The sequence below is a fragment of the Myotis lucifugus genome, unplaced genomic scaffold (assembly GCF_000147115.1).
Source record: "Myotis lucifugus unplaced genomic scaffold, Myoluc2.0 scaffold_1620, whole genome shotgun sequence".
NCBI classification, from domain to species: Eukaryota; Metazoa; Chordata; class Mammalia; order Chiroptera; family Vespertilionidae; genus Myotis; species Myotis lucifugus.
In genome coordinates this window covers 1-24,470 of record NW_005872668.1, presented here as the reverse complement: position 1 = coordinate 24,470, position 24,470 = coordinate 1, and the positions used below count along the sequence as shown (strand labels likewise).

At 41.0% G+C, this 24,470-nt stretch overlaps 2 protein-coding genes across 3 annotated transcripts; both read right to left on the bottom strand.

Annotated features, from left to right (window-relative positions):
• Positions 1–231: 231 nt before the first annotated feature.
• On the bottom strand, positions 232–10,967 carry LOC102441104 (erlin-1-like). The gene is made up of 4 exons (XM_006107981.3): positions 10,886–10,967; positions 6,259–6,402; positions 5,270–5,349; positions 232–2,466 (listed from the first exon to the last, which is right to left on the bottom strand). The coding sequence occupies exons 1-4, from the start codon at positions 10,965–10,967 to the stop codon at positions 2,242–2,244; spliced, it is 531 nt and encodes a 176-aa protein (XP_006108043.2). The 3' UTR covers positions 232–2,241.
• Positions 10,968–11,816: 849 nt separating this feature from the next.
• On the bottom strand, positions 11,817–23,749 carry LOC102441408 (cytochrome P450 2C23-like). Of its 2 annotated transcripts, none has more exons than XM_006107982.3 (3): positions 23,578–23,749; positions 17,743–17,884; positions 11,817–12,201 (listed from the first exon to the last, which is right to left on the bottom strand). In XM_006107982.3, exons 1-3 carry the CDS (start codon positions 23,698–23,700, stop codon positions 12,020–12,022), a joined length of 447 nt encoding a protein of 148 aa, XP_006108044.3. In that variant the 5' UTR covers positions 23,701–23,749; the 3' UTR covers positions 11,817–12,019. The 2 variants fall into 2 exon arrangements, with proteins under 2 accessions (XP_006108044.3, XP_023604422.1); XM_023748654.1 differs by lacking the exon at positions 11,817–12,201 and adding an exon at positions 16,947–17,091.
• Positions 23,750–24,470: the final 721 nt, after the last annotated feature.

The following is a 24,470-nucleotide window of genomic DNA, read 5'->3' as shown; positions in this document are numbered from 1 at the left end:
TCACTATTATATAGCTGAAATTAATATGTCAACTGTAATTAAAAAATATTTAAAAATTATTTTAAAATTCTCATACTAGGGAGGCAGTGTTCTGGGAGGAGTATAAGAAAAGCCTCTACAGTTAAGTAAAACTACTAAATAAAGTGGCTACCTAGTGAAATGGGCAAGAAAGCCTTGGGAGCATATTAGGACAACAGAAAAGAATGGAGACATATGGAAAACACAAATCACTGATAGTAAAATAATTTTATTTAGTTTCTTTTTTTTAAAAAAGGTAGCATTTCACATATAAATTTAGACTCAAGATTACAGTATATATTTGCCAAAAGGAACATCCCTGAAGGAGGGCTAGACCTAGTGCCTGAGTGAGCACAGGGAAGCACAGTTCAAGTGGAAGTACTTTCTTTAAAACTTCACCATGTGATTTCCCTGCCCCTCAACTCTGCACCAGGGCTTGTGGCTTGTAAGATAACCCACATCCATCACTTTGGGGCAGCAACTTTTAGCTCATGGGAATAGAAAACATCTCTAGTAATGAAAGCACAAAAACCAATGATCCAAGTTTCCCACAACAATCATTATCTGCAGCAACAATATATGACAGGAGAAGTTTATTTTTAGTTCAAAAGTTCTTTTGAGGGCTAGAGAACACAAAATTCACTCAAAAAGAGAACGCATACAATTAATGAGCAAAAATGAAAAAAAAAATGATTCTCTCCATATTACAAATGCTTTTATAGGATAAGGCCCAAGGAAAAGACCCACTCAAATCTGGGATTCCATTCCCATAAAGTGTTTGGCACAACTCACAACTGTCATGAGACTGAGAGTCAGCTGAGAGGTTGCTGGAAGGATCCCAGGACTTTTCTGTCTGGCTTGAACAAAGTCTACACAAAAGGTCTTAACAAGCTGCACATACTCAGGCCTAACTATGGGGCACACTTTTTTAAGAAAGTTAATCTTTAAGGAAAAAAATGTCCAGGTGAAATAGGTCTCTCATAGCCACAGATTAATCTGTCATCCTCTCATGGAAGATTAAATCCACTGGCTGCCCAGAAGTCAGTGGAATCCTAATCTCCTAGGGAAGGTGAAGCTGGAGAACAACTTTGATTTCAGCATCTCAGGGCCAATAGGGAAGGAGACAAAAATGACCAAGTTACTCTTTGTTCCACACCATGTAGGCTCCTGATGAACAATATTGAGAAGGAGAATTCGTGTGCTAGTAACCATGGCAGCCTAGAATAGAGCCTTTAGGCAGAGGTACTAGGGCAAATGAATGTACCCCAAATCCAGTTAAAAAACTTCCTGCAGTTATGATACAATACTGTGCAGTGAATAGCTAGGAATTGTATGCTGCTCCTATTTCTGGTAAAGCCCTGTCTTGCTCTTGGCCAGCCAGAGCTGAGAGGTGACTTATAAGGAGTTGTCTGTGACAAGAAACCAAGTACCTTAGTCACACACAGCCTGAGGCAGTGACACAGACAGTCATCACCCAATGGAGGAGAATTCAGGTCCCCAGAACTTTGATTCAAAGCCAAGGTTTCATCTCATCCAAAACTTCAAACCAAGCTCTATCTCTGAGCCTACTAATGCAATAAACTAGTGATTAGGAATCTCTACAAGGAATCTGGTTGAGTGGCAAGGTGCATGTCCCAGCAAGCCACCAACTTGACTGTAGGAAAACAAAAATGTGCACATTGTATCAAGTAAATGGTTGCTCAACTGGAAGATCATTTCCTGGGGAACTTCAGCAGACTAGATGCTAATCACATGGATGTACACTGCAGACCCTAAAGAGAGCCCGGTCCCAGGTGTAGTGAGTCTTCTTTACACTTACCACATCCTGGCCATCTTCTCTCTGGCCTTCTATCTCTTGAATGGCTGAGCACACACTTCCCCTGGGACCAATGTAAACATTATTCAATAGATCTCAGCTTAGGAAAACACAGCTTGTTATGTATTTTGTGTTTAACATTCCAGTGCAGGCAGTATCTTAGCATTAGACTTTCCTTCTTTCATGAGTACCAATTTAGCAAGGATCACACACAGCATACTTGATAAAACTGTGGTTGAAAAGACCATTTGGGTGCCAGACAGCTGGCTCTATCCTGGAATCAGCTGGTAAGCCAGGACTACCACAGGAGAGGCAGAACACACGAGCACAGGGAGTCGCGTAACCATTATTCCCATTGAACCCCTTGGGCCACATCTTGATATGGGAGAACATTTCCACCTCTTGCATCAACCTATGCTCTCCTTCTTTTGGACAGGGCTCTCTCCAGAGGGTTCAGCAGCATCCTTAGAGAGGAGAGGAGAGCTTTTCCTTCCAGTCCTAACATCTGAATATTTCACAGCACAAGAGGCGTCCACGAACATGCTCGGAATGTTGCTGCCAAAGTAGATCTTACTGTTAGAAGCAATGGCCTGGTACCTCCTGAGCTCCAGATACTCCGGGGTCAATTTGTGCTGTGTGGGGGCAAACAGGAGCAGAGGCATCAGGACACTTTGGTGCAATATTCATCCCTCTATTTCCTTACACACATTTCCCTATTGCTCTACTGATAAAATTACTCAAATCTGAATTGTTGCCAATGACCCTCTCTCACTTTGAAGTGTGGCTATCACATTAGTAGCTATATTCCAGACTTGAAGTTCCTTCAACAAGCTGTTATAATGTAGGAGAAGCTGTTTATTTTTTAATTAAAAAAAAAAAGTTGGGGGTGGTTTTGAGGATCAATGAATGTAACTCACTAAGTAATGATGATAACATTTCCACAGTGACTTGTGGCTGATGAAGTACTTCCATACGTACTTTCACATTTCATCCAGCTGAATCAACCTGGGGTCAGTTTGGAGTTTCTCCTGATATATGAACAGGTCAACGGATGGGAGTGGCAGAGCTTCAAAGGAAGGGCCTGGGCTCAGAACCTTAAAATCAACCACCTTTGATTCTGCTTTTCTTGATCACATTCCAGAACTAGAAAATATCTCAAGAAATCACCTGGTCTGGCCTCTTGCCTCTACCAGAAACTGGATGTTTAATCTGCTTGTGATGGACAGGTGTTTGTCAATCATCAGGTTTCTCTCCGTCACAGTCTTGTTTAAATCGTGATCCTAAGATATATCCAATCACAATCTCTCTGGGTTTGATTAAAACGTATTCATTTCCAATGATCCTTAAAATATACTCTAAAGCCTCTCAGAGCCTCCCCTAGGGATTTTCTCTTCATCTCAAGTCCCAGCCTGTCCTCCAGGCAAAGCCCATCTTGTTCTTCACAGCCCTCTGACATCTTCCACTCCTGCACCTACACCTTCTCCAGCTGACTCACATCCCTGCTGAAACACTGCCATCCAATCTGCTCACCGTGTGTAAACAATTTACTTTCTAAAGTCTTATTATTATAGGTCAATATCTGAATAGCATTTTTCATTTTCAAAGTGACATAAAACTACTTGCTGCCCTTTAGGCATAGGCTGACTTCATGACAAGATCTGGATATTTGTGCCTGGTCAGCCTCTCCCATGACAGATTTGAAATGTTAGTTTTGTAAACTCAAGTTTCTCATCTCGTCTTCATCTTGACCAAACTCCATTCTGTTTCTATAGAGCTGTGTCCTCCAATATGTTAAGTGTATTTCTAAATTCATACTGAATTTCAAGTCTTATCATTCCTTCTGAATACAGATTATTTGGTTATTTTCTAAATCAAAGGATTTTAAGCTCTGTCTCTACCTTCAATCTTTACTCTAATCCTGGAAACTGTATCCTATACCTTAGCAAGCTCTGTCTCCATTCTTTCTGTCCAATCTATTCTACAACTAATAACCTTATAAACCTTGGATAGATCCTTCCCTTCTCAGAAAGCCATAGGGGTTCTAGCTGCCTCTTAATTAAATGATTCCTGCTAACTAGGCCTATAGTCTCTAGACCTAAACTTACGCCAGTCCCTAAACAAAAATTGGTCACCCATACATCACCCAACCTCCTTTCTCAAGTTATTACACATAAAATGCCTCATGACGAAAACATTTAAAAAGCCCAGTAAACAAGCAATACTCAGTTGGTAGCATTTGGAAACACGTGTGTGTGTGGGGGGAGGGGTGATGACTATTAAAATAATTGGCAAACACTACTGACATTTAGTAGGCAAGGGCCTGGGGTGCAAAATATCCCATAATGCATGAGATGATCTTTAACAATTAAGAAGCATCTCACTCCAAAATGCCAAGAATGTCTCTGATGAGAAACACTGCTATAAACGAGCTTACTCAAAAAACCTACCTTCTCTGGGAAGCAATTCTAAATAAACTTTACTCTTCTGTTCTTTTTGTCATTTCAGAAGCCCCTCAATTTTCTTGATTACTGAATTCTTATATAGCAGGACAAATGAATGGCTATATGGCAAGCATGTCAAACTCAAAGGCTAACATGGGCCAAATAAACAAGGTTTAAGTTTATGTGGGCCGCAAAACACAAAACCTTCAATTTTCATAGAAACATAGGTTTATTTCGATAGAGACATACTGAATACAGAGGGATGAAATAAATGAGTAATCGTTAACATAAAAGAATAGAACATTTTAATAAAAATTGTATTTTTTCTTGGACATTAACTTACCAGACACTGAATATCTGCACAATTAAAAAGTGTAACGCAAATTTCTATTTTTCTTATTCTCTGAAAGCGAACTATTTCCTGTTGTGCACACCAAACAAGTGACTACAAGACTAATGACATGCAATCGGCTGCTAAAATATTCGCTGCTAGTATTAGTGGAGAGAAATGGTGCGCCTGTGCTTAAGGCATGTAAGGGAAATGAATGTAACATGATTATAGTAATCAGTCAATAGCGAATGTAGTAGTTCGTTATTAATAATTATATAACAGGATATTGTAAAAATTAAGTCATGAAATTTTTATTAAATCGTTTCTTGCATACCGTTATATTAGCTGGGCTGCAAAAATATTCGTTGTGGGCCGCATGTGGTCCATGGGCCGTGAGTTTGACGTGCCTGCTATATGGCATGTATTTTCATATATCTGCTTGCCTTTGTCAGAGCTCCCCATTTTTATACACAAATATACAAAATTCCCTATCCAATAAGTGTGCAATATATCTTGCCAAGTGATTGGCTGATTCTAGAGGGTGTGACAGTAACTACCCTTTCTTGACACTGGATAAAATCTCCTTTATCACAGTAGAGCCCCCACAAGAGAAACTAAACCCCAAACTGTATTACTAGGAGAGTGGCACAGAGAGCCAGTCACCTTGTTCGACGTGGCATATTTATGTGCAGCATAATATTCAGCATCTGCTTTTGCCTTCTCTCGGGCCAGGAACGCGGCATCTAGCAAAACAACACAGGGTATTTAAAACAAAGGAAACTTGTGATCTATTTCCTCAGCTGGGTAACAAGTTCAGACTCTACTTTAGGTAATAGTCCCTTTCTCCACTGCCTGATATTTTGATCACTTCTTTACTTTAAAAGCATATACCAGTAACAACTCTAGCAGTTTTAAAATCCCAGTCCTCAGAGAGCTTCTGAGGACTTCAATGGGAATACTCTTGTCAATGTTGAACAACTCCCAGCTCAGCTGAGCCCACTTCAGTTTCCACCTAAAAGTGCTCTTTCTTTCCTCCACCCCCATCACCCAAAGCATCACACCCCACCCCACTCTCAGCTTCAAGTGAAATAACTAAATCCAGACACAAAAGCTCTGCTCTATTTACTGAATCACCCCCCCCACCCCCCGCATTTGATCTAAACAATAGAAAGCTGCAGTATATAAGCAGAAGAGGTTGAATGTGTGGTCTTCAAGACTATAAGCTAAGAACATCTCACTGTGAAATCAAGGAGTTTGAGAGCTCTTTGAAAACCGTGGCTTCTTTTTTCCCAGCTAATTTTTATGGTATGTTTTTTTTCGTTGACAGGTAGGAAAGAAACTGGTTGTGTTGGGGTTTCTCATCTTATACATTCTTTACAACTGATTATGGGTAATTATCATACTGTCTGAGAACAAAGTAGGAGCTAATAAGCCCTATTTTAAGTCGGAAAAGGAAAGGCTGAGTTAGCCAAAGTCACAAACCAAACCAAGAGCTAGATATGTAATGGCAATTTTAAAAAAATTATCTAGAATATCAAGTCAGCTACTTCCTTCAGACTATTCTGTCTATGGCCTTCCTACCCACCATAGAGCCCAACCCCTGGGCAGAGAGGCAGATTAGGATAGTCAGAGCCTCTTTTTTCCTGATGTACCTTCAATTTCAGAAATGCATTTTTCAGTTTCTTTCTCCATCACCTTCTGCTGAAACCAAATTTTTGCCACTTGTGCAATCTTCTCTGCCTCTATAATTATACAAAAGAAGACACACGTATTAATTGATTGAATAGTGACTAGGCCTGGAATTTTCACATTAAACCCTGAAACAGACTGCTTCAATTTCTTCCATGAGATTTTTAGATTTTTCCTGATTGAGTTTTGGAATGTTGTATTTTTCTAGGAATATGTCCATTTCCTCCAGGTTGTCTAGTTTGTTGGAGTAGAGTTGTCCATAGTATTTTTAAACAATCATTTGTATTTCTGTGGGGTCTGTTGTTATTTCGCCTCTATCATTTCTGATTTTGTCTATTTGGGTCCTCTCTCTTTGCTTCTTGGTGAGCCTGGCTAGAGGTTCATCAATCTTGTTTATCCTTTCAAAGAACCAGCTCTTGGTTTCATTGATTTTATGTATTGTTTTTTTGGTCTTTATGTCATTTATTTCTGCTCTAATCTTTAGTATCTCCTTCCTTCTGCTCACTCTGGGCTTTTCTTGTTGCTCTCTTTCTAATTCTTTGAGATGTAGAGTTAGATGATTTACTACCATTTTTTCTTGTTGTTGTTTTTTTTTTTTTGAGATAGGCCTGTAGACCTATAAACTTCCCTCTCAGGACTGCTTTCATTGTGTCCCATAGGTTTTGGATTGTTGTGTTTTCATTGTCATTAGTTTCCAGGATGTTTTTAATTTCTTCTTTGATCTCATTGGTAACCCAATCAATATTTAATAACATGCTATTCAGCTTCCAAGTGTTTGAGTATTTTTGGTTGTTTTTATTGTAGTTTATTTCTAATATTATGTCATTGTGGTCTGAGAACACTTGGAGTGCGGGAAACGAGTTAAGTCGGCTCGCGTGAATTGCGCGTACTCCGCGGGAGCCGTCTTTAACTCGGTTCATATAGATTTGCGGTGGAGTGCGGGAAACGTGTAAACTCGGGCCGATTGTAACTGCGTATTACCAAATATTTGTTTGTAATCCACCCTTTTGGTGGATGGAACAAAACCAAAAGACAGAGCCATCTTATATTTTGGCGGGAAATTCACCCGCACTCCAAGTGAGAAGATGCTTGGTATGATTCAATCTTCTTAAATTTGGGGAGACTTTGTTTGTGACCCAATATGTGGTCTATTTTTGAAAAAGTCCCATGAGCACTTGAGAAGAATGTATATTCCGTGGCTTTGGGGTGAAATGATCTGAAGATGTCAATTAACTCCATCTGATCTAGTGAGTCATTTAGGATTGCTGTTTCTTTGCTGATTTTTTTAAAAATATATTTTTATTGATTTTTCACAGAGAGGAAGGGAGAGGAATAGAGAGTTAGAAACATCGATGAGAGAGAAACATCGATCAGCTGCCTCCTGCTCACTCCCCACTGGGTATGTGCCCGCAACCAAGGTACATGCCCTTGGCCGGAATCGAACCCAGGAGCCCTGAGTCCGCAGGCCAACTCTCTATTCACTGAGCCAAACCGGTCAGGGCTGATTTTTTATCTAGAGGATTTATCCAGTGGTGTCAGTGGTGTATTAAAGTCCCCTACTATGATTGTATTGTTGTCGATCTCTCTTTTGATATCTTCCAGGAGTTTGTTTTTTTTTATGTATTTGGGTGCTCCTGCATTGGGTGCATATATGTTTATCAGGGTTATATCTTCTTGTTGTATTGATCCCTTTAGTATTATGAAGGGGCCTTCCTTATCTCTTGTTATGGCCTTCACTTTGAGGTCTATTTTGTCAGATATAAGTATTGCTACCCCAGCTTTTTTTTTCATTTCCATTTGCCTGAAAGATATTTTTCAAACCCTTCACTCTCAGTCTGTGTGAGTCCCTTCTTCTGAGGTGGGTCTCTTATAGACAGCAAATATATGGGTCATGTTTTTTTATCCATTCAGCCACTTGATGTCTTTTGATTGGAGCATTTAGTCCATTTACATTTAAAGTTATTATTGAAAGGTACTTGTTTGTAGCCATTTCTATTTTTTGTGCCTGTTTTCTTTCTTAGCTTTTTCTTTTTTCTTTTTACACCAGTCCCTTTAGCATTTCTTGTATTGCCGGCTTGGTGGTGATAAACTCCCTTAGCCTTTTTTTGTCTGTGAAGCTTCTTATTTCCCCTTCAATTTTGAATGATAGCCTTGCTGGATAGAGTATTCTTGGATTCAGTCCTTTGCTTTGCATCACTTTGTAAATTTCCATCCATTCTTTTCTGGCCTGATGTGTTTCTGTTGAGAAATCATTTGATAATCTAATGGGAGATCCCTTGTATGTAACTTTCCGTCTCTCTCTTGCAGCATGTAAGATTCTCTCTTTGTCCTGAACATTTCCCATGGTAATTATGATGTGTCTTGGTGTGGGTCTTTTCAGGTTCACCTTGTTTGGGACTCTCTGTGCTTGTGTGACTTTTTTCTTCCCCACCTCAGGGAAGTTTTCTGATATTATTTCTTCCAATAGGTTTTCTAACCCTTGTTCCTCTAACCCTTGTTCCTCTTTTCAGGTTCACCTTGTTTGGGACTCTCTGTGCTTGTGTGACTTTTTTCTTCCCCACCTCAGGGAAGTTTTCTGATATTATTTCTTCCAATAGGTTTTCTAACCCTTGTTCCTCTTTCTGTTGTGCTGGCACCCCTATTATTCGTATGTTGTTTCGTTTCATGTTGTCCCATAGCTCCCTTAGGCTCTCCTCCTGTCTTTTAATTTTTTTCTCCAATTGCAGTTCAGTTTGGGTGTGTTTTGCTTCCCTGACTTCTAATTCACTAATTCGGTCCTCCGCTTCTCCTAGTCTACTGTTGAAACTTTCAATGGTGTTTTTTATTGCAGCGATATCACTCTTCATTTCTTCTTGGTTCTTACCTAAGTTATTGATTTTTTCATCCTTTTCTTTTTGAATCTTATATAAGTTGTGGATTTTTTTCATCTGTTTCTTCTTGATTCTTGCATAAGTTGTTGATTTTTTCCTCCATCCGGTTTATGCACTCTAGGACCCTTAATCTGAATTCTTTTTTTGTCATGTTGCATGCCTCTGTATCACTTAGCTGCTTTTCTGGCGAGTCCTCCTTTTCTTTCCTTTGGGGGTTTCTTTGTCTACCCATGTTTGATCTCACCGACATATCTAGATGTTGAGTCGTTCAGTGGCGGCTCCCTGGGTGGCAGTGGCTCCTCGGGTTGCGGTTGCTCCTTGGGCAGTTGTGGTAGCAGCTGCTCCTCAGTTGGCAGCAGCTCTTCTGGTGGGTGCTGTTCACAGCTGTGGTGGCTCCTCTGGCTGGTGGGGGGAGGCTTCACACACAGCTACTGTTCCTCAGACAGTGGGTGTGGTGATCACGAGGCTGCTGTTCCTTGGATGGGGGCGGGCTACACACCCAAACATACTCTTATGTGTTAGAAACTAATAGAGAAGATATATAGGAAAGAGGAGCCTGAGCAAGCTTCTTGGACTTGGTCTATAAGAGCCCTGAGAACTGGAAATTTAAGGAGGGTTTTCATCCCAAATGACCATAAATATGAAGCTGAATGCAAGTTCACTAAAAATTCAGAGCTAGAACTGACCACTCTGAATATATTATAACTTTTTGTACTGGATTATGTTAAGTAAGGTCTTTGAGACTTAATATTTGACATCATTAAAATCAAAGATATTTTGTTCTAAACCTGTCTTGCTGTGATTGCAAATTTGTAGAAATACTTACTATTTACCAGATAGGACCTATGCATAATTTTCAATTCATCTCACCTGTCTTTCTCTTCCATCTCAACGTCAGCCTCAATCTAGCCTGAGTTTCCCCACACTCCATAGGAAGCTCTAGATTGAATTGTTCACTCCCAATAAGTAGGCCGATTCCCTCTAGTTACAGTCAGGCCTGGTGCTGGGATCTTCCCTTTCCCTCACTGGCCTGTCCCACTTCCATACTGATGTTCCAGATGGCCTTGAGCTGGGATGCTTGAACCTGAATTTTGACTGCTGTGTGCCCTGAGGCAGGGTTTCAAAGATGCCCATTAGCCATAGAGTACTTACTCGTTGTTATGCTTCTACTTGTCAGGACAATTGTGTTAATTATTAATGATTTTGTGCTTGTGCATACGTACTTTTTGAAAAGACAACTTTATTGAGATATGATTTACATCCTATAAAATTCACCTGTTTAAGGATACAGTTCCGTAGTTTTTAGAATATGCAGAGTTGTGCAATCATCACGACAGCCTAATTTCAGAATACTTTCATCACCCCCAAGAAAATCCTGTGCTCATTTGTAGTCACTTTCTAGCCCTAAGCAACCACTAATACACTTTCTGTCTCTGTGGATTTCCCTATTCTGAATATTCCATATAAAGGAATCATACGATACGTATGTGGTCTTTTCTATCTGGCTTCTTCCACCGTTTATAGAATATATATCCTTCCCTGTTGAGGCTGAATAATATTCCATTGTACATATATGTATAGTCACATTTTGCTTACCCATTCATCTGTCAATGGATATTTGGGTTGTTTCTACATTTTGGCTCCTGTAAATTATGCTCGTAGGAACACTGGTGTCAAATGTCAGGTCAAGTCCCTGCTTTCAGTTCTTTGGGGTACTTACCCTGAAGCTCAGCTCTACTTTTAAAGCTCCTTTCCCTCCCAGGGTCCCTGGAGGTGGGGCTGCCTGCTGGTTTTTGAACCATCCTTTTGTGGCAGCTGCTGCTCACAGCTGGGCCACTGCTGGCGTAGTTGCAGCTATTTTCTGGGTCACTGTTCTCTTGGGAATGCTCAGTCTTCCCTTGCAGCTCCTCTTGCTTTTCAACCTCCAAATCCACCTCTCACCTCTTTCTGAATAAGATGTGGCTATGCATAGTTTGACATCTTATGTAAGAAGGATCTTTGAGCCTGGCCAGTGTTGTTCAGTGGTTAAGTGTCGACCTATGAACCAAGAGATCACAGTTTGATTGCTAGTCAGGGCACATATCTGGATTGTAGGCTCGATCCCCAGTAGGGGGCATGCAGGAGGCAGCCAATCAATGATTCTCTCTCGTCATTGATGTTTCTATCTCTATCTCCCTCTCCCTTCCTCTCTGAAATCAATACAAATATTTCTAAAAAAACAAAAGAAGCCTCTTTGAGCCCCATGCACATGAATAGTTGCAAATAGATGAGGGTGGGGCAGGGAGAGATTTGTGATAGGTTATTGTTTAATTTCATCTACGTATTTATCTTAACATAACTGTAGAGAGCCATAACTCGTGGAAAGAAATGCTTGAGACTTGAAATAAAGTCAAACATACAAAGAAAATCTATTGTGGAAGTAAGGATTTATTTTGTGAATGTGGTACAAATCCTATACATGCTTCCAATTGGAAATAGAAATCGCACACATAGGCTATTATAGTAACGTCCCTGTTTTGAAAAACAGCAGAAAATCGGCATATGTGCGAAGCCACAGAAAGAGTGAAGGCTCTACTATATTGCTAATTATCCCCGACAAAAGCCGTGTGTGGGCCTGGTCTTGGCTCTGCTGAAGCGTGGTTGCCCTTGGAGTTGCCAGGACCCAGCTCCTTTTTGTCAAGGGATTTGCAGATTTAAACAAATGTCCGTCAAGTTTTTAGTGAGAGAAAAAAAAACAATTTTTAGTGAGTAGTGTTTCTGTCCTACACAGTATTTAAAATGAAGAGCTAGACTATTGGGGAGTAAGAGGAAAAGCAATTACTTTGAATCAAATTGTTAAAGGAGGAAAGTCCTTTCATCTAGGAAGAAGGCGCAGCTTGAAAGGCGGGGGAACGTTGAGAATCCCAGTAACAAGGGGTTTGGTCTCTAGTTCCCTGGGCTCCACCAGGGGCTTCAGGGAAAAGTTTTGCAGAATGGTGGTGAGGAAGAGGAACAGCTCCACGCGGGCCAGGCCCTCGCCAACACAGGCCCGTTTCCCTGGAAGGAGGAAACATTCCCATTAGTTCGCTCCAAGTTCAAATACAATAAATAGCTCATATTCAAATTCAATATGCCGAATAAGACAACCAATACAATATGCCCCTAAGAGCCATGGAAAACACTGATCAGAAAAGGGTATTTTATCAACTGCCAGAAACCAATTATTTGTCACTATATATCAAAACTCTCTCAAGAAATGTTCGCTCTTTAATTGGGTTGTTCTCCTGGGTATTTAGCCATAGGAAAGAGAGATGCATCTATTAGAATGTCACTTGCATTGTTATTTATGATATTGATGAGTCAGATGAAAACTGTATATCCATCTATAACGAACTAATGGAATAAATTCTTCTGCATTTCACACAATGAAACCTAAATATGTTAATGTGGAAGATTATTTAACACCACAGTCTGTCTTTTATCACAACAAACTAAGTGAAAATAAATGATCAAAGATTGTACAGAATGAACCAAATTTTATTTTTATTTATTTATTTTTTTAATTAAATCTTTATTGTTCAGATTATTACAGGTGTTCCTCTTTTTTCCCCCCCATAGCTCTCTTCCACCCAGTTCCCACCCCACATTCTGCCCTTACCCCTCCCACTGTCCTCATCCATAGAGGTACCAATTTTTGTCCAGTCTCTTCCTGCACCCCCACACCCCTTTTGCCCCAAGAATTGTCAGTCCACTCCCTTTCCATGCCCCTGGTTCTATTATATTCTCCAGTTTACTCTGTTCATCAGATTTTTTATTCACTTGATTTTTAGGTTCACTTGTTGATAGATGTGTATTTGTTGTTCATAATTTTTATCTTTACCTTTTTCTTCTTCTTCTTCTTAAAGAATACCTTTCAGCATTTCATATAATACTGGTTTGGTGGTGATGAACTCCTTTAGCTTTTTCTTATCTGTGAAGCTCTTTAACTGACCTTCAATTCTGAATGATAGCTTTGCTGGATAAAGTAATCTTGGTTGTAGGTTCTTGGCATTCATCACTTTGAATATTTCTTGCCACTCTCTTCTGGCCTGCATAGTTTCTGTTGAGAAATCAGCTGACAGTCGTATGGGTACTCCCTTGTAGGTAACTGACTTTTTTTCTTTTGCTGCTTTTAAGATTCTCTCTTTGTCTTTTGCTCTTGGCATTTTAATTATGATGTGTCTTGGTGTGGTCCTCTGTGGATTCCTTTTGTTTGGGGTTCTCTGTGCTTCCTGGACTTGGAATTCTATTTCTTTCACCAGGTAGGGGAAGTTTTCTGTCATTATTTCTTCAAATAGGTTTTCAATATCTTGCTTTCTCTCTTCTTCTGGCACCCCTATAATTCTTTTTTTTAATTAAATCTTTATTGTTCAGATTATTACATTTGTTCGTCTTTTTCCCCCCATAACTCCCCTCCTCCCAGTTCCCGCCCCACCCTCCGCCCTCACTCCCCACCCACTGTCCTCATCCATAGGGGTACCGATTTTTGTCCAGTCTCTTCCCGCATCCCCCACACCCCTTCCCCCCCCCCCCAAGAATAGTCAGTCCATTCCCTTTCTATGTCCCTGATTCTATTATAATCACCAGTTCATTCTGTACATCAGATTATTTATTCACTTGATTCTTAGATTCACTTGCTGATAGATGCATATTTGTTTTTCATAATTTGTATCTTTACCTTTTTCTTCTTCTTCCTCTTCTTAAGGATACCTTTCAGCATTTCATATAATACTGGTTTGGTGGTGATGAACTCCTTTAGCTTTTCCTTATCTGTGAAGCTCTTTATCTGACCTTCAATTCTGAATGATAGCTTTGCTGGATAAAGTAATCTTGGTTGTAGGTTCTTGCTATTCATCACTTTAATATTTCTTGCCACTCCCTTCTGGCTTGCAAAGTTTCTGTTGAGAAATCAGCTGACAGTCATATGGGTATTCCCTTGTAGGTAACTGACTATCTTTCTCTTGCTGCTTTTAAGATTCTCTCTTTGTCTTTTGCTCTTGGCATTTTAATTATGATGTGTCTTGGTGTGGTCCTCTTTGGATTCCTTTTGTTTGGGGTTCTCTGCGCTTCCTGGACCTGTAAGTCTATTTCTTTCACCAGGTAGGGGCAGTTTTCTGTCATTATTTCTTCAAATAGGTTTTCAATATCTTGCTCTCTCTCATCTTCTGGCACCCCTATAATTCGGATGTTGGTATGCTTGAAGCTGTCCCAGAGGCTCCTTACACTATCTTCGTATTTTTGGATTCTTTTTTCATTTTGCTTTTCCGGTTGGGTGTTTTTGCTTCTTCACAATTCAAATCTTTGACTTGATTCTTGCAATCCTCTAGTCTGCTGTTGGGTGTCTGTATAATATTCTTTATTTCAGTCAGTGTATGCTTAATTTCTAGTTGGTTCTTTATCACAACATCGAGGGTCTCATTAGATTTCTTGTAGATCTCATTAAGCTTATCGGCAGTTTCTAGAAAATTATTGAAAGATCTTAAAAGTGTGGTTTTGAGCTCTATATCCTCCATTTCTATCATGTTTCTTTGTCTCCGCATTTTTTTATGCTTTCTTGGTGCACCCCCTTGTGGTCTTTGTGCGCAGTCTTGTTGTAGGTAAGCCTTGATTGTTGTCGGTAATACTGGGGGTGATTTGACCTCCAGGCTAACTGGCTATGAGAATCAGCTGTGTCTGCAGTGGAAGAACTTCCGTGCTGGATCTCTAGGGCAGTGCTAATCTAGCGTTTGCCTAAGGCTATCTGGCAAATGCCTCCGTGCAGGGCTTGGGTGGGGCGGGTCCCCGGGGATCTACAGGGCGGGCAAAGCAAGCAGTTATGGCTGCTCTCAGTCCCGTCCCCAGGGGCTCTGCCTCTCAGAGTCCCAGCAACTGCTGCAAACCTCGAAGAGAAAGCTGCCTTCGAGTTCCAACCGAAGCCAGACAGTCCCGCTTCTCCCGTTTGAGTCTGGGTCCCTAGAGACTCGCCCGTATCTGGAGCTCATAGTCTGAGACTCCCTCCTGTTTGAAAACAACAACCGCACCCTCAGCCACCAGCCCGCTCCACATGCACTCCGCACCTTAGTATTTTACTTCAGCACTGCGCCTCCTCTGATTCTCGGTTCCTCCTAGTTGTAGAACTTCCACTCAGCCAGCCTTCCTGTGATTCTGGATGATGTCCGTTCCATCTTTTAGTTGTATTTTTGAAGTTGTTGTTCGAGGCAGCAAACTCCGGCATTAACCTATGCCGCCATCTTGGTTTTTACCCCTACAATTCTGATGTCCGTACTCTTGAAGTTGTCCCAGAGGCTCCTTACACTATCTTCATATTTTTGGATTCTGTTTTCTTTTTGCTTTTTCGGTTGGGTATTTTTTGTTTCTTCATATTTCAAATCTTTGACTTGATTCTTGGGATCCTCTTGTCTGCTGTTGGATCTCTGTATATTATTCTTTATTTCAGTCAGTGTATGCTTAATTTCTAGTTGGTCTTTTTTCATATCCTCCAGGGTCTCACTAAATTTATCGGCGGTTTCCATAAAATTCTTGAAAAACCTTAAAAGTGTGGTTTTAAACTCTATATCCAGTCTTTTGCTTTCCTCCATTTCTGTCATTTGTGACCTGTTTCTTTGTCTCAGCATTTTTTATGCTTCCCTGTGTTGGTAGAGTGGCTTTGTGTGCTAGGTGTCCTATAGGGCCCAGTGGCTCAGCCTCCCCAATTACCTGAGGTGGACACTCTTGGTGCACCCCCTTGTGGGCTTTTTGCACAGTCTTGTTGTATTTAAGCCTTGATTGTTGTTGGTATCAATGGGAGAAATTGACCTCTAGGCCCATTGGCTGTGAGAATCAGCTGTGTCTGCATTGGGAGAACTTCTGTGCTGGAGACACCCTTCTTGGGCAAGACTTGCTTCAGTAGGGCTTTGGTGCTCACTGAGTCTGCCCCCTGAGTGTGTTCCTTATGGATCTGAGGAGTTGTAATCTGGATGGTCCCACTCTGACCACGGGGTACACTGGCTCTTGGTTCTAAGGAGGTGCTAATTTAGCCTCTGCCTAAGGCTACCCAGCAGGAGTTACAAAGAGATCTGCAGATTCCCCTTCCTTTTTTGGGGGGTTTGGAGGTGCCCAGATGAGGCCCAGCTGTGAAGCAATGCAAGCTGCTGTGGGGCCTTGGGTCTTCTCTTGGAAGTTCTGGGTCTGTCTGGCCCAGCTGCAGTTTGTTAGGTACTTTTCAGATTGCAAAGGGCCAGGGCATTCATATGCAAAAGCTTCTGCTGCAGCCTGGGTGGGGCGGGGTCTCAGGGAATCAAAGTGGGGAGCAAGCAGCTATGGCTGATCCTCAGCCTTGCCCTAAGGGGCGGTGCGTCTCAGTGTCCCGGTAATTGCTGCAAGCACCTCTGAGGGAAAGCTGCCCTCGAGTTCCGAGTTCTGCCTGCTGCCAGACAGTCCAGTTTCTCCCCGTATGAGTCCTAGATCCCCAGAGTCCTCCCAGAACTGGAGTTCAAAGCAGTCGGAAGCTTGTGACTCCCTCCTGATTCAAAAAGACAGCAGCGTCCTAAGGTGCCCACCCCTTTCTGCGTGTGCTCGAGCCTCCGTACCTCTGCACTTTACTTTCGCAGCTCCTCTGAGTCTCAGTGTGCTTTTCTCTTTCTTTCTAGTTGTAGAATTTCCACTCAGCCAGCCTTCCTGTGGTTCTGGATGGTGTCCATTTTGTCTTTTCGTTGTATTTTTGAAGTTGTTGTGGGAGGCAGCAATTTCCGGTGTTTACCTATGCCGCCATCTTGGTTTTCCAAAATTTTATTTTTAAATATACATCTATTATGTATGCTTAGACAACAGTGGTTATCTCTGTAGAGTGAAGTGGCAAATAATTTTTATTTTCTTCTCTTTTTTTGCTTTTCTGCATTTTCCATCTTTTACATTGAACACTTATTATCACTGTAATTAGAAACAAAACATCTTAACTGTTATTTTTTAAATACTTAGCAAATGATTGAATAAGATAAGGAAAAAGAATGTGTGCTGACCAATCCTAAGTTGTCTTTATAACCTTATGGGAAATAGTAACTGGGAGCCAACCAGCTCTTGAAAAGAGGCAAGGGTATGCGGGACTCAGGTTTCAGAGGGGAAGAAAAAATACGAAGTCGCCAAGTCTCTCTGATGGCCTCCGGCTCTAAGAATCAGAAAGTTAATAATCATTAGTAATTTTAAAAGAAGAAAAAAACTTGCACATTTGCTTTGGAAAAGTCACTATTACAAAGGGGAAATCAACAGATAAGAGTCTGCAAAAGCAGGTCCCTTTGTCATCTGGTAACAGGTGGCATTTGAATTGGCTTGACTTTGGTTTCTTTAAAAACTGGCATTATACTCAGTTACCCAACAACAAAACAGTCCCTGGGTGACTTCCCTAATCCTACTGGTGCACAGACTAAAGTGGCTCCATACAGTTACCTCAGAAACGGTAACAGTCTCACATGATCAACTTCGCTATCATCCAGGGATTACTTAGTTATGCCAAAATCTCAGCGAAGCTAAAAAGTTGCCCGAAATGTGCAGGTGTGTGGTGTGGATGGATTTACTTGTATTTACCAAGGGAAAAGGGTATGAAGTAATCTGTTTTCCTGAGGCTGCCGTTTTTATCCAAAAAGTGGCCTGGGTCAAACGTCTCTGGATTGGGGAACTCCTTGCAGTCCATCAAGACCGAAGACAGTAATGGCAATACTGTGGTGCCCTGGAACCAAGAAAAGAGAGAGGAGTTGTACTTTATTGTGCCTATCCTTGATTCATTAACAAGGCTAACACTCCTAATTAGTGGATTGAATAGGACTGAGCACTCTTAAGCTTGCCTGGTGAATGATTGTCTTGAGTTATGGCTATTTTATACATGCTATTATCATACAATACTTATTGAGTAGTAAGATAATTCTCTTTGCGAAGAGTGATGTTATGATCAATGTGAGGTAACCAGTTATTGTTGATAAGTGGGGGTTTGCCACCCACATTGTCTAGACATGACATTTACTGGAATTGCTGCCTCAAATCGGAAGAATCTACTTTCTACAATTTGTTCCTTTCTGAATTCAGGTGTGAATGGAAGAAAGTGAGATACGCAAATGTGAATCTACTGAATCAGACTCCACTTCCCTCATTTGAAAAATGGGGTGAGGTAACAAAAACACAGGCTTTCCTCCTAATTTACAGATTTCTGTGAGGCTTAAGTGACAAAACAATATTAAAAGCACCACTGTGCTGAGTTAGCTGCTTATAAAGTGTATTTAATTCTCACTGCAACTGTATCCAGCAGGCTCGCTTCTTGTTCTCGTTGTATAAGTGAGGACACTGAGACTCAGAGAGGAAAAATAACCTACTTAAGGTTACACTTTTAGCAAGTGGCATACTTAGAATTTGTCCAAGTTCTATCTGATCATAAAGCACCTGTTTAAGTGAAAGCTGCCTTTTTTCCATTTTCACTTTATTTTCTATGCCCTTAAACATAATTTTAGAATTATTGGAGGGGCAATACATGCACATGGAATAAAATACCCCAAAATATGTACAAAAGGGTATAAAGTAAAAATAAGTCTCTCTTCTTATACTCAAGTCCCCTGGTTTTCTTCTTGGTATAATTACTGTTAGCATTTTATGATCTATCCTTTGGAAGATATCTTATGGATTTAAAGAAAGGACACTTATATACATACTAGTAGCCCGGTGCACGAAATTCGTGCACTGGGGTGGGTGGGGGGAAGGGGCCCCTCAGTCTGGCCTTCACCCTCTCCAATCTGAGACCCCTCAGGGAATGTCCAACTACCTGTTTGTGCCCACACTTTTAACAGATAACAGCGCCATTGTTGTTTCTTTCTTATGCTTAAAACCATTGGAATTAGTAGGTATTCAAAGTGTGTATACATTTTGGGGGGACATCCTGTATATCTTTAGTCAGCGGTGAAATAAACCAACAGCAGATTTGGAACCCCCAGACAGGGAACCTTGCTCACTCCCCACATGTCTCCCCACTTCACTTTCCACCTTCGTGGGCAGCAGGAGAATCAACGTTTTCTCACATTAATTCGGAAAACCACGTCCTGTTACCCGCTGCCTGGCAGGAGTGAGCTAGGCCCCAAGCAAGCGAGGCTCAGTCAGGGCAGCCTTCCCTCACGGGTGCTGGCACCCAAAGTGCACATTCCTCCTCTACAGTCGCCCCGACTATCCCACTGTTTCACTGAGAGGATGGAATTCCTCTCCGCCTCTGAGTTCTTGATCTTGAACGCTGACCGAGTCCTGGGACAGCAGACAGCCTCCCGCGGTGCCCCCCGCCTGGCAGGGTCACGGATCCGGGTCCCGAGACCACGGACAGCCTCCTGCGGTGTCCCCCACATGCCAGGTCACGGATCCGGGTCCCAGACCACGGACAGCCTCAAGCGCTGCCCCTGCCCCCCGCCCGGCAGGGTCACAGATCCGGGTCCCAGACCACGGACAGCCTCAAGCACTGCCCCCCGCCTGGCAGGAACACAGATCCGGGTCCCAGGACCGAGGACAGCCTTGCCCACTGCTGCCCACCTTCAGTATGCAAATTAGTTTCCATCTTGTTGCTTCAGGGTGGGGGTCCCCACTGGGGTGCCTGGCCAGCCTGGATGAGGGGATGATGGCTATTTGCAGCTGGTCACACCCCCTTCAGGGAGGGGTTCCCCACTGGGGTGCCTGGCCAGTCTGGGTGAGGGGCTGAGGGCCGTTTTCAGGCTGGTGGGCGACTGAAGCTCCCAACCTCTCCTTTTTTCCTTTTTTCTTTTATTCTGGGATTTATTTACCTTCTATGGCTGTCACTGGAGCTGAGAGCCAGCTTTAGCTCTGAGGCTCGGCTGCAGCTCTGAGACCTCGGCTGCAGCTCTGAGACCTTGGCTGCTGAAAGCAGGTCCTGGGTTTGTTTGGGTTCTATAATTGAAACACTGTTGTGGTCCTGCTGGCTGAAGCCCTGCTGGCTGAAAGCAGGTTTCTGGAATTTGTTTAGCTTCTATACTTGCAACATTGCTTCTTAGAGTGCAAGCTCAGAGGCCGGCAGCGGCAGGCGGGAACCTTGGCTTCCTCCATCACTGGAGCAAGCAAGCCTCCTGTTCGCTTCAGTGCCTGGCTGCCGGCCGACATCTTGGTTGGCAGTTAATTTGCATAAGGATATACTGATTAGCCAATGGGAAGGGTGTTGGGGTTATGGTCAATTTGCATGTTTCTCTTTTATTAGATAGGATATCCTCCACTATTTTCACACAAAAGTAGTATCCTATAGTGTGCTGCAGCTTGCTTAGTATTCCACTTTATAGAAATAAAGGAAGCTTTAAAGTCCTTTGTAAATGAACATTTGGGGGTTTCCCAATCTTCAAGTATCACAAATATTGCTGCAATAAATATTCTTATTTTATAGAAAGTACACAAAGGATAAATTCCTAGTAGTGGAACTACTCTTCAAGTTGTATGTGTGTTTTGAATTTTAATAGATATTACCACATTGTCTTCCATAGAGGTTACACCAGTTTATACCACTAGCAAAACTATATGCTTTTTTACACCCTGACAACATATTATAAGTAAAAAAAAAATTTTCTTTAGAATTATTATTTTCATTATATTTCATTGTGTGAGTATATTTTTACACATTTAAAAACCATTTGTAATTATTTCTACTCAAATTTTAATTTTAATTTTGTTTTTCATGTTCTGCATCTGTTGGTTTTTGGGTTTGTTCAAACTGACTGTAGGAGTTCATTTTATTTTTCAGTAATTAGTCCTTTCCTCTTATGAACCATGCATTTTCCTCTCAGTTTGTCATTTATCTTTTGACTTTATTTTTCCAGGCAGATTTTTCTTATTTGCATATAGCCAAATTTATCGATTTTTAAATACAGGGCCTTCTTACTATTCTCTTTTTTGGTGTTGGGAGTCAATGTTAGAAGTCTTTTAGAACTCTGAAATTCTAAAAAAAAAAAGTTATCACTTTTATTCCTAGTACTTCTACAGTTTAACATTCTATGTGTGTGTATTTGAGCCACCAAGAATAAAGTTTCATGTAAGATATGAGGCAGGGATCTGTTGTTATTTTCCAACTCCCCCAAGAGTTTTCTAACCTCTGTTGAATATTCCATATTGTCCCTCTAAGGCAGTGGTTCCCAACCTTCCTAATGCCGCGACCCTTTCATACAGTTCCTCATGTTGTGGTGACCCCCAATTTCATTGTTACAAATTGAACATAATTAAACCATAGTAATTAATCACAAAAACAATATGTAATTATATATGTGTTTTCCAAGGGTCTTACGCGACCCCTGTGAAAGGGTCGTTCGACCCCCAAAGGGGTCGAGACCCACAGGTTGAGAACCGCTGCTCTAAGGGGAAGACACCTTCATCAAGTACGAAGTTTTCATGTATAATTAAGTGTATTTCTAGATTTTATTCCTTTGATCTGTCTTTTCAAGAAGGTATATTACACTGCTTTAATAACTGGGACTTTGTATTACATTCTAACATTTGGTAGGACCTATCCCTGATTATGTATTTTTTTATTTTCCATATCAAATTTAGGATCTGCTAGCTTAGTTCCAAGAAAATCTGGTTGATATTTTCATTGAGATCTCATAAATGTATAGATTTTTTGATTTGGGGATAACTGCTACTTTTCTACCCAAATGCAGAATAAATCTTGTGATTTATTCAAACAATTTATATCTCTCATTAACATTTCACTTTTCTTTTTATAGATCTTGAATTTTTTTGTTCAGTTTATTCCTAAATATTTTATCCTTGTTTTTATTAATGAAAACTTATCTTCATTATATTTTTAAAATCATTTTTATTTTATATAGGTGGCAATTGATTTTTTTAAATAATAAATTTGTACCTAACCACTGAATAATTCTGTTTTTGCAATTGTGCTTTGGCTAATTTTCTTTTTATCCAGGTATAATTATATCATTTACAAAGTTGCTTCTTTGTTTGGAAAGTTTTATCTCACTATTTTTTTCTAATTTTACTTGCATAATATTAGTACTGGTAGATAGCCTTGCTTTATTCCTACTTAGGAATGCTTTTAATCTTTCATCAATAAGCATGATTGGGAAATACGTGTTTTTTTTTTCTGGCTAAAGAGATGTTTGTCTATTCCTACTTTATTAAAGGTTAAAAAATAAAAATGAAGTACAAATAGGCAGTTATAAATAGTCAGAGGGATGTAAAGTAGAGGATAGGGAATATAGTCAATAAAATTGTAATAACTATGTATGGTATCAGGTAGGTCCTGAAACTAATGACTGAAACTAATATAATATTAAATGTCAATTATAATTTGAAAATAATTTTTTAATTAAAATGGCCATTGAATATTATCAAAAGTATTTTCTGTACAAATGAGATTATCATTTCTCCTAAATTTTATTTATATGGTGAATTTTATTAAACTAGATTTCCTGGTGTTAGACCATTCCTGTGTTCTTCAGGATCTCAATTTGTTGGTGATGTGGGGTTTGTAATGTGATGCTAGACTTAATGTACTAATACACGTTTGCATTGATAGTTTTAAGTAAGATCGGTGGCTGTTTTGTAGTATTTTTATTCTGTTTTGCAATATTTTGATCAGGTTGGCACCTTTTCTTCCTCTTCTATGCTCTGGAACTATTTAAATGTAAAACTGAAGCCCCTAATCACTACAGGAGACTGACTATATCCCTAGTGAGCATGTAAGTTTTGGTAAATGCTAAGTGTCCTACAAATGTTAACTGTCAGGAGCAGCAACATCTCAAATGGCCTATACATAAAGTTCTGGGAGGAGAACATTTGGGCTAAAGAAGATCAATACTGGCTTAATTACCTTAGAGCAGTGGTTCTCAACCTTCTGGCCCTATAAATACAGTTCCTCATGTTGTGACCCAATCATAAAATTATTTTCGTTGCTACTTCATAACTGTAACGTTGCTACTGTTATGAATTGTAATGTAAATATCTGATATGCAGGATGGTCTTAGGCGACCCCTGTGAAAGGGTCGTTATACCGCCAAAGGGGTCACGACCCACAGGTTGAGAACCACTGCTTTAGAGCTACAGACACATTTTCCACTTCCCCCCTTTTTAAAATCTAACCTGAAAAATCAGATTTCAGTTCCTGTAAGATTCTCGTTAATGGAAATCACTGCTCCCAAAATACATCCTATATGAGAGCAGGAGGGGCTTGGAAGCCCCGGGTCAGCCTCCCCCATTCTAGGAAGGCAGAGACCGGGCTGCAGAGTGACCTGAGGGTGCACTGCGTGCAGTGACAGATTTCAAACCACGCCCATCTGACTCTGACTGCTCTCTTCCTGCAATAGAACTGAGAGCCTCTCACGGCCCCACTGAGGGACCGTACCACCCCTCCTATCCCAGTCCGTTTTCCCAGACACATCTAACCTTGGGGATGACATATTGTCTGAATTTCGTGTCCTTGGTCACGGCACGTGGAACATTAGATGGAACGAGGGTGATGTATCTTTGTATCTCATTCAGCACAGCCTCTGTGTAAGGCATCTTCATCTTGTCCTTCAAGGAGGGCCTCTGGTTGTGTCCAATCACACTGTCAATTTCTTCATGAACTTTGGCTGCAGAGACATGAATCATGAATGCCACTCAAGAGATGTGTTCCCTGGGTACCTGGAAATTACCTGAAATGCTTGCCATGTGCAGCAGAACATGGCCTAGAAAAGGTTCCCAATGTCAAAGACTTGTTGTTAAACAGTCCATTGCTCTGCTCCTGATGGAATTTCTCTTTTTAAAAAAAATATATTTTATTGATTTTTTTACAGAGAGGAGGGGAGAGGGAAAGAGAGTTAGAAACATTGATGAGACAGAAACATCGATCAGCTGCCTCCTGCACAGTCTGTGCTCCCAACCAAGGTACATGCCCTTGACCGGAATTGAACCTGGGACCCTTCAGTCCGCAGTCCCACGCTCTATCCACTGAGCCAAACCAGTTAGGGCTGGAATTTCTCTTTTCTATTTTGCTGTAAATGCCAGAGACTTGCTGAAGGAAACATAAAGGCTGGATTAACTATCTTCTCAGCTTCCTGGCTTCATTGGTTTGTTCTCATGTCATGGGTGAGGCAAGGACCTTTGTAGCAGGGATTATGCTGAGCCCATGATTCCTGGCAAAGCAGCTGTAGGGGGACATGTTTGATCCTCATTCTAGCGGGAGCTGCTTCTTTGTCACCTTCATCCAGTCTCCTTCTAGTTTTGTGGGGATGGTAAATACCATTTTGTTGAGCAGCATAAACACTGACCTTTATAAGGCCTGTGCTCTGAGAATG